This window comes from Drosophila willistoni, chromosome 3R (assembly GCF_018902025.1).
Source record: "Drosophila willistoni isolate 14030-0811.24 chromosome 3R, UCI_dwil_1.1, whole genome shotgun sequence".
Lineage (NCBI taxonomy): Eukaryota > Metazoa > Arthropoda > Insecta > Diptera > Drosophilidae > Drosophila > Drosophila willistoni.
The window spans coordinates 10986367-10997251 of NC_061086.1; the positions used below are offsets into that span (position 1 = coordinate 10986367).

Here is a 10885-nt window from a genome sequence, read left to right on the forward strand (position 1 = left end):
ATAACATGCGCGGGTTTCTCGATAATTTTTGAAATTGCAAGGGTTATCTGCAGAAGCACTCAAAGAAAATGTCAAATGCATTTAATACTTTCTTTAATTCCTATTTTCTAATTAGAAACAAGTAGTTTTCTATTCTTTGGATGTTCCTGCTATTTGAAATTGGAAAGAAGTTCGGCACGGCTGTTCGATAACTTTACTTTTACAACTTATCTACATATGTAGAATTCATGTAGATTTAATATTGGGCGGCAAACTTGAATTCGAGATGGTTGTAAATTATAAATTACAAATATTATACCACAATTCGGACGTTGTGCTGGCTTATTTTAATTATAAATTCACCATAGATTTAAAATACTTTAACAATTTAACTTATTAGCTTTGTCTCCGCCCCAAAATATTCAACCCCTGCTGTTCAATAGTGGGCGGTGTCAGTCCTCAAGTTCAAAGACCAATGACTGTTCAGGAAACTTGGCCAATTCACTGCGCCGGCGTAGGTCAACAAAAAACTACAAACTTGAATCAAGCCTTTGAAACAATTCCTTGTTGCTGATCCCATATTAAGTGTTTCCAAAATTTAGTTTCATTTCGCATACGAAACATACGAGTATTTACCGGATATTGCAAAGTGAAGTTTTTTCCAATAACCAAAGTTTAATTGAATTGTGTACCATGGCCAATGTTGGTGTTGATATTGGTGGCAATGATGAGGGTGAAGTGACTGTGAAACGTCCACGTGTAAGTGCGAAATCTCTGAAATTAGTTGATCCGCAGCAGCCCAAAGCTTCAAATCGTGTACCCAAATGTGCCCGATGCAGGAATCACGGAATAATTTCAGAACTCAGAGGACATAAAAAGCTGTGCACCTACAAGAATTGCAAATGTCCAAAATGTGTTTTAATCTTTGAACGTCAACGGATTATGGCGGCACAGGTAAGCAATAGAATATAGTCATCGGGGATCGAGAAACAAGGGGAAATGTACCTGCACAAAAACAATTCTTTAAATTTAATATGTTTAAACAAAAAAATGTGTGAGAAGTATATATCTCTGTCTTTTTGTAAGTAAACTACTCTCTCACTTTATATGCTACTTGGTAGAGAAGCTTTATAATTTTGTCCCGTGCACATTTGTTCTAAAAGGGAATTCGGACAATGGCACTATATCATATAGCTGCGATTGGAATGTTCCAAAAAGTCTATTTTATTTCTTGAACTTTTAATCAAGCTTTTAATGATTAAATTTATTGTTGAAATTTGATATATCCATAATAGATTTCCTATACGACTCAAGATAGATCTCAAGATCTTATGAGACAATCTCATATTTGTTACATTTGTTACATTATCTATGCTAAACTTGGTAGAAAATAATATTTGTTGGTAAAGACCTACTTAAAATAAACTTACCTAATATTGCTTTAGTAAAGGCCTATTTAAAATATTATCGTGTCCTTTAGTCTAAAATCCTACTAATTTAGTTGATTTTTAAAAGAAGACCCATGTCTCAATGTGGCGCTGGAAAAGTGATTTTGTAAGAGAGGTGTTCAGTGGAAGAGCGGTTCTCAAACTTTCTCCCGTTCTTTTCTTGCCGCTGAGCTCCTACGTGAATGAAAGAGACAGGTTCTCAAACTTTTGTTCTTGACGGCGTATAAAAGCACCTGTAACTGAGGCGGGGTAAATTTATTTTTGGGGCTGAGTTACCCCGTTAGATTGTTTCTGTTCTTGTGACGTCATAACAATCTATTAGCTAATCCTATGCACACTGAGTAAGTAAATAATTATTATATTATTTTCATTATTATTATTTTATTATTATTTATTTTATATTTTATTATTTCAGTTTTTTATTATAAGCGCATGGTATAATCAATACAAAATGTAAAAACGTATTAAAGGTTTTGTTAGTACCAAATACATGAATTAAAAACAATTGAAAGAAAATTTCAAGAAAACACAACTTGCCACCGTCCACTCTATTAAATGAAATTCGTTTTTCATTTGGCTACCGGTATAGACAAATTGTTATTTTAATTCATTATTTCTATATATGATACTGAAACAGAGAACCAAATTCAATTTCAGTACAACTTCATTTGATAAATAGTTATAGTCCATTGAATTAACCATTCGGCGTAGTTCTAATTTGAAACACAAATATCCTCTAGCTAGTAGTCCAATCCGCCTTGAGCAAATGAAATGAAATCAAATACAAAACAAAGTCCAGGGAAATCCCCAAACTAGTCATCGCTTCTCGGATGATGATGATGATGGAAAGTTGTCAAAGCGTATGGAACAAATCGAGCAAAATATCCGCTTACAAAAATACTGTTTGCACAAGTGTTGGCTGGTCTCGCATTTCATTAGCCAGCCAGGTTTGGGATGGGGGTGGATGGGAATGGGAGCAACTTGTTCTCAAGGGATTTGCTGTGGCATTTTGTTTATGCTGTGTGGGGTAAAGTCAAACACTGAGATTCTTGAACACACTTGTCGCATATTAATTTCAATTGTCTATTCCCTGTTTTAGGTGGCCCTAAAGCGTCAGCAGGCTGTCGAGGATGCAATTGCCTTGCGTCTGGTCGCCAATAAGACGGGGCGCAAATTCGATGCCTTGCCGCCGGGTAATATCTTTGGCCTCACAGTGACTCAGCCCAAAGAGCTGGAGAATAAGATAGTATCTGATGAGGATGCCGATGATGATGGCAATAATAATGGTGCAAAACAAAAGCAACCATCTAAAGATGCGGATCAACAAGGAGCAGTTGTAGATCCACCAGCAGTGGCCGAAGATTTAAGTGCTACGCGTCGGGAGAATGTATCCCAGACGGCCATCGATATGCTGGCTCAGTTATTTCCTCAGCGTAAGCGATCTGTTCTCGAATTGGTGTTGAAACGATGCGACCTCGATTTAATACGTGCCATTGAGAATGTTTCGCCAACGGCTCAGGGATCTAGTACTTCACTGCAAATACCCGAACCGCCACCAATTCAGGCTCTGCAATTGGTTCAGCCCTCGAGGAGTAGCGCTTTTAGACCAGTAATTGCTGAACAGGTGAGTTTCCCCTATCTGGAACCTTTTCTCTTACAATCATCTCTTCCTTTCTTTTTTGCAGTATCCTAGTAAAGCGACCATGATGGAGCTGAAACCAACAGCATCCACATCGACCTCATCTTCGTCTTCGATCTTGGGTGGCAGTTCGCTTTGTGCCTATCCCAAGTGGTTTGTGCCCCTATCCTTTCCCGTCACCATGGGCCATCTATCGAATTTGGCACCACGTTGCACTTTGCCCAATTGTCCCTGTTTGGATAGCTATCAATTTCATTAAAATGCACTAAATATTTTCTGTATACTTAATAAAATTTATTCAATCTAATGGCCCCCCCTCATCATCATCATCGTCATCATCATCATCTTCGGACAGAAACATGCGATCCTCCTCGTCGCTTTGCTGGGCTCCTCCTCTTCGACTTGCGGACATTTGTGTTAAATTGCCATAGGCTGCACTCTGATTTGTTGAATTCGAAGCCGTTGGAGCACTCTGGACCGTTCCCAGACTTCTCTTCGTTTGATTCGATCTTCGCCATTTGGCGCGACGATTTTGAAACCAAGTTTTCACCTGACGATCAGTTAGTTTCAATTGCAATGCCAAATGACGACGCTCCTCGGGCGACAGATACTTGGAGCTGGCAAATCGACTTTCGAGATTTTTGGTTTGCTGTGAGGTGAAACGAATTTGGCCACCTTTACGTTTCACTCCAAAGTTGGACATGTAGAAACTAGCTGCCGGATAGGCATTGCAATAGAGGGCAGCGGCTGCAGTGGCAGGATTGGTGAATCCTGAAAAAGAACAAACCACAAAAATTTTAATATTAAATGATATTTAACTAAATTCTTTGTTTTTATAAAATAATTTGATCTTTTATTAGACTTTTTACCAGGCATTTGTTATCTGCGATTCGGCTGGAATATAAAACACAACCTGACCAGGGCATTATAATAAAGATAACTCTTATTCGATTTTGAAAAATTGTATACCTTTGGCATTAAAAAATACATTGAAATAATTGGCAGTTCTTATAATCGGTCTTAGATTTCCGGCCAGTGACGGATAAAGCTCTTAATATTGGTGCAGGACTACGGCCAAGTGGAGAGAAATCGGGCATTTTGAATTAAAAATCGTTCTTGGACATTAAAAGTTGACCTGCTTTATAGGTATTGGCGATTTCCCTTATTCCGTCACTGTTTCTGCATGGAAAAATCTAACAAGTTTAATGAGAAATTGGCAACCTCTCCAGACAGCATATAAAATGCTTATTTTACAAAACTAGTAACTATATTAATGGTTGTATATAGTTAAAAAGTGGCCCAGCATGTGTCTTCACCCCTTAACTAACTATCTAAAAGGCTTTACTATCCAAGTAAGTTGCAGGCATTTGAAATATGTAGAAATACTTATCAATTCGATTCAAATATGTGTATGATATCTTTCGATTTCGATTGGTTACTTTTGATTTTAAGCTCTGCCACTCAATCTCCCGTCTGTCCTTTTCTATCATTCATTTGCCCTTATCAGGTCGTACAAACTACTATGTACTACCAATGTATATTCCAATTGGAAACATGTGCACAAGTTGGAGTCGTCCACATATCAGTTAGGGGGAAATGTCAACGCCCACTTGTAAATGGAGGCACTATCGACGCCATTGCGAAATTTGATTATGTATTTTATTGTGCCTCATACCCACCCAAAAGCAGTGGCAATCAAATTGATTCTCCCTCCAACTCAATTGTCATAATTTCATGTTATCAGTAATGAGCACCCAAAAAAACAAAAAATCAAAATCAAAACTTGCCCCAACAAGTAATTCGAATTGTACCTATGATTTCCATTATATGTACACCCCGCTCCCGTTCTAATTTTTGTCGAGTGGGGTGAAGGTGAGTCTCTGATAACAATTGATGATGATATTCACGAAACGGAAATTCGCACTTCGCTACAATTAAATCATGCTGAAATAATGCTGATATTTTTGTCCAAACTTACCTCAACCTATTGACAAGGAATGGAAATAAAAAAAAATACCCCAGAAATCAAATGTCATAATTTAAATTGTTACAAATAGACTTATTAACGCTTATTTTTATTAAGTGTGCGATAAGCAACCCGAACAACACCTGTTTCCCCATCGTTCCCTCGCCCATTTACCCATAACCATTCAATGGCCCTAATCTTTCAATATTAAATTTGTTATTATTTTATAATGTCCCATGTCCAAAGAAAAAGCAAAAAAAAAACTAGTAATCACATTCTAAAATCATATCAAGCCACTGCTCCTTAGGGCCACAAGCGGACGCAATTGGTTATCGTACAAGAAGATGATGGACAGCGCCTATTAATCGCCTCTAATAGCATTTTTTTGTCTTAGATAAGCCACTTGAAATCGGTTCTCGATTGGCTAGACGAACTTATCAATGCTCTGCCTCAACTAAGCGGATGTTGGTCAAGTGTTTCCAAAAAAAAAAATTACAATAAACTAAACGATTTCAATCTAAATACCTGCATAATTTTATAGAATGTGCAGGGTTAAGCCATTTTTAGTTAAGAATCTTTTGCTAAATCAATTAGTAAGAGAAAATATTAACAACACTGCACAACAAAATTGCAGCTTTTATCTATCCGATTCTTAAAAATAATCATTTGTTGTGCAACATTACAAATTTTACTTAACTATTTTCATTTTATAGTGCCAATTTGTTTATTTGTTGTTATATCATTTGATATAGCTATGAAAATTAAATCAATTTAACAAAAAGTCTTTGTATATTCATTTTTAAGGTCATATTGTTAACTAAAAGTAATATAGTAATTTCAACTGCAGATTAATACAAATAGTAAAGCCCGATCCTCGAACAACCAATAAAATCGTTAGACATCAAACAGGGTATCAATAGAAATTATGAATGAAGGCATATCTTGAGATTAGGATTGAGGTTTAAGGCTAATTTCTGATAATATAAACATTAAATATCAAATTAAAAATAACTAAATTTCTTGACATCGCAACACTCTTGAGAACCTACGAGTTGGTAGAGCCTTATAACAAATTTAAGACCTTTTTTGACCTTATCAACTAAAAGAGATTAATAGATCCCTTTTCCTTAACAATCGAAATCATTCATTCCACTGGTTACAACAATTATGTTAATCCGAAATAATCTCTGAGAATCGATGACTGACAAAGTTTCCCACAAAGTGCATATTCCCATTTTTAACCCCTTTTTTTTGGTGGCAATTTTTATAAATAGTTTGCCTAGATGGCTCTCACCTCAATTTCAAATATTTGTCATATTTGTTGATAAGCGATCCCCGAAAATATTTCATATATATTTTTGGTGGTGTGTGTGTCTGGTGACGACTAGTTGAAGTGGCCCCCGTTTATGTGCGCCAATCTTTGCGGGAATTGGAACGAGTTTCTACGACTTTATCAGTTGTAATAATAACAACTAGAATTGGAAATAAATACATGGGTATGGATGGGGTTAGGGGAAATTCAACCATTACACTGCACCCGCAATGTGAACGGAGTCCAAAATGCACAAGGAATGAGAAATACATTTCGATTCAAGTGGCATTGGCGCCAACACTTGACTTTGACAAACACAACAATCTCTGTATACTCTCATCCCACTTTTTCTTCTCCACATTAATCATGATAGCTTAATGTGGGATCAATATTTTGAATCGATATACATAAAGGTTTATTCTCACTATTCTAATTTTATGTGGGACCTAGCCTATAGGTATTTTATGGTATTAATTCTCAAGTTCATTGGCAGCATAAGGAAATGTTTGGCTTTACGAAACATAAAGTAATTTATCATACACGATTAACAATTGCCAATGTAAGATTCAATATTTAGATATTAACCTTTTTACTATCCTCTCTCTCTCTCTCTCTCTCTCTCTCTCTTTTTCTCTCTTTCTCTCTATTCTTTTATCAGTATTTTGAAAACTAATTAATAATTAAAAAGCTCGTTCATTTCTTGAATGAAAGAAAACTAGTTGACTCATATCCGGTCTATATACAAATGCTAATTATACATACTATAAGTATACATATATAAATCGTAAAAAGTCTGAGCAATACCATTATGAATGGCGTAATTAACTAAACCTTGGACATTGAGTAACCAAAACTTCAATCTATTGAGTCATATCAGTCCAAGACTTAGAGACTTATCTTACATTAGTAACTACTAAGTATATACAAGTCAACAGAAATGGCAAAAATCAAAGTAGTTTAAGTAACTAATTGAACATGGCATTGGTAAATTGAAATTCAACATGAAGGACGAAGTGAGTTGAAGTGAGTTTTCAGTCAAATTTCCACAGTTGTATTTAAAATATAACGATAAAAGTTTGTTGAAAGTTTCTAAAATTTCAAACACTATTAAAATCGTGATATTAAGAATCCCTAATCAAGTCCTTAGTGACATTTAAACGTAATGTTAGATATTTTCGAGACAAGAAGAATAAAAAAATGCTATTCTATCTTATTTTGGCGACCTCCAAATACATATATTACCCCTAAAATAAATCTAAAACTAATCTAATTTTAGTTCCTTCAAATTCCATTTTAAAAAATGGGCTACTTTATAAAATAAAATATCTAAAATATTTTAAATAGTCCTTGTTCAGTTTTTAGAAATCATTGGAATCATTGGTAGGACTCAAATTTGACTCAATATATTCAATTGAATATTTTTGAAATATTTTTTAGACGTCCAAGATTAGGGAATTGGAAATTTCGTAATAAATATATGGGATATCTATCGTTATTGAGAAATTTTTCTCAACTTTTCGATGAAATATAATAATCTTTTATTATACAAAACGTTGGGTAAGTCTTACAGAATGTTAATTGTTGGTGGAAAGATCAAATCTTCTTTGGAGAATTACAGAATCTGTATTGCAATTGGGAACCTTTATATTTTGTTATATCAAAGAACTTCTAGTCCTGCCTAACTTCAATAAAATATTCATAACTAAATCAGAATGAATGCAGAATATTTTGAACTTCAGATAGTTTAATGATAACTAACTATTTGAGCTTATATATAAATGGAAGTTTACCCACCTTCGCAGTCCAGAAATGGAGCATATTGATCGCAGTAGCCAGCCGACGGCTGAGCGGCAGCTGCTGCTGCCACAGCTGCCGCCTGAAAGTGGGGCATAAAGAGCGAAGGATTCTTCTGCAAATTGAGAACTTGCTGGTAGAATAACGAGGCGGGATCTGGATACATTGGTGTGGGTGGATTGAAGCGCAGAGTTGTGGGCGAGAGCAGAGTTCCGGCTCCCGCAGTTGTGGATTCCAGATTCTTGATGGCATATTGTGCGGCCATAGCTTCGCGTGATAGATCATAGATTGTAGCAATTGATGATGTTGATGCTGCGGACGATGTTGAGCCGGTGGATGTGTTGTTACTGGATGAGGTCACTGCTGTTGGACTATGACAGGCGGATACGCGACGCGGTAATGAAAGATGCGGATACGCTTTGATAGAAACTGCATTTTCTGTATTGTTGTTATTATTATTATTATTATTGGGACTTGAGCTTTTCCGTTCCAATATATTCTCAATGGAGAATGAGGATTTGTTATTACTAGATTTGGCAATTTGGTTTTCCATAATGATAAGCTGTATGTGTGGACACTATCGGAGCGTGGCGAGGCGACTTCTTTGGTCGCCGACGGTGAACTAAAATAATTGCGAGCAGTCAGAATTGGTCTCTCAGTCAGTCCTCAGTTCCAGGGCCCAATAAATTGTACCTAAATCTGATTTCACAGAATATAATAGATTGTACATATAATGTTGTGCTAATGGGGTAAGATATCAATATTAACAATATAATAGAGCGGTATGTAGATATGACTGGCACACTGAAAGAAAATGTAGGGTAGGTTTTCTAAATGAAATTCGTTATCAATTTGAATGGCATTGGTTGAAGTTGAGTCGAAAAATTATCAAGTTCATAGATTCAATTTTGCATTTTGACGCTTAAAACAAAATATTCTATTAATTTAAATGGTTTTGGAAGAGGAAACTAAAAACTAAATTTATATTTATGTCCAAAGTGAATTATTTTGCTCTTGGCAGAAATTTATTTTGCCGTTTTTGTCAATGCTTTTGGCTTAAAGGCAAATCTTATCTCATTTTGCTCGTTATGTTTGATTTTGGCCACCGTTTTTCTAATTAAGCTCCCTTTTTATATTCGTTGGCAATATAGACTATACAAAATCTTCTATTATTATTTAAGATTGCCAAGCTATATATTTTTCTTTCAGTGTGGACATTCTAGGTGTAGGCATTTACGTACATAGATAATGCTTTGGTTATAGGTGGTAGGCATATGGGCTATGGCTACCACTACCAGCCATCCATCTATATTGATAAGACGAGGGAAATATGGCTCCTCGAGTTTCCAATTGCAGACAACAACGACAACGACAATAAACGACGACGACACCACCCAATCGCCGATCCACCAGTCATATAAATCAAAACCCTCGGTGCTTATTAAACACACACATATACACCCAGAACTACCCCCAAAATGCTGTTGCACCCGCAACTCCCTCAACTCTCAATGACTATAGGAGCTCAGGTCGGTACTTTTGATCAAATAATTGTTAATCACCCATTATCAGTTATCGCTTGGTCGGGCACTTGGTCGTATTCGGTTAGGGGATCGTATATACCCATACATCTATATATACATATAAAGACAGAGAGGGACATATATATATATATATATAGAGAAAGAGAGAGAAACTACTGTTAAATTATTTTGGTTTATTGTTGTTGTAAACAAATTAGAATTACCAATATACACCCACACTTAGAACCAGAACTGTCCATCTCTTCCCACTGCCGATATCGCTTTGATTGAGTAATCGAAATTTTGGTATTTGTTGTTATTTTTCTATAATGGGACATGGGGTAAAGGTGGTGTTCAGATGGGTGGGTGGGGGGTAGGCTTTTGAAACAATTTATGAAGAGAAGGTATGTAGAAGTTGTGAGGAATAGTCTCTCTATTCTTATCAAATGGTCTCCTCGTTTAAGCCTCTGAGATGATGGATTACCTTCGATTTCGGGCCTTGTGTGTTGGGCGATAAAATGTTCCTAATTGTTGTTATTTTTATTGTTTATGTATACAACAAAGTTGGAGTTGTTGTTGTTGTTGTTGTTGGTGAAGGAGATACCATGCTCGTATGTATGTATGTAGATACCGACTATATGATATTCACTGTTTTTTTTTCAGGTTGCCCCAAATTGTATCGTGTAGATAAGTTTCATGTTTCAGTAGTCGTAGACCAGAATCTTTTGTTATTCTTTCTTTTTGGGTGTGTGGTTAGCAAAAGGTGTGAATGAATGTGGGTGGGTGGTAAGGCATAATCTGTCAGAACTACCCAATCTTTTGCAATGAATCAATTTAGGTTTAAGACCTACATACATGTAGATTAAGTTCCCATGAAAGAAAGCTGATTGAAGTAGTTGTTGAATGGAGTTCTTTATGTTTTCTTTTCAAAATTAGGCCCTTTCCCTAGTTAATAGATCCATCTTAGACAAGTCATCGTGTGTGGCTAATTAGTTTAAATATAATTCAAATGGTTTTTCCTATTTCACTATCGGAATTGAAATAAAATATGCTCTCTAGCTTAGACACTTGTTCATTTATTATCACACATTTTGTTTTAATTCCTAACAAAATCCCCACATCCTCAAGCAACTATTCATTTTGCGCACGTAACTTCAGGTAATTATATATTTGTTATAATAATGAATCACAAGGCGACAATTTTTGGGTATTATTAACCTCCAA

At 35.8% G+C, this 10885-nt stretch overlaps 2 protein-coding genes across 2 annotated transcripts; one reads left to right on the forward strand and one right to left on the reverse strand.

Moving 5' to 3' along the window:
• Positions 1–412: 412 nt before the first annotated feature.
• LOC6651532 (doublesex- and mab-3-related transcription factor A2) lies at positions 413–3373 on the forward strand. Its single transcript, XM_002073524.3, has 3 exons — positions 413–933; positions 2527–3051; positions 3113–3373. The coding sequence occupies exons 1-3, from the start codon at positions 673–675 to the stop codon at positions 3323–3325; spliced, it is 999 nt and encodes a 332-aa protein (XP_002073560.1). The 5' UTR covers positions 413–672; the 3' UTR covers positions 3326–3373.
• Positions 3365–8691, reverse strand: LOC6651533 (hematopoietically-expressed homeobox protein Hhex). Its single transcript, XM_002073525.3, has 2 exons — positions 8139–8691; positions 3365–3837 (listed from the first exon to the last, which is right to left on the reverse strand). Exons 1-2 carry the CDS (start codon positions 8689–8691, stop codon positions 3365–3367), a joined length of 1026 nt encoding a protein of 341 aa, XP_002073561.1.
• Positions 8692–10885: the final 2194 nt, after the last annotated feature.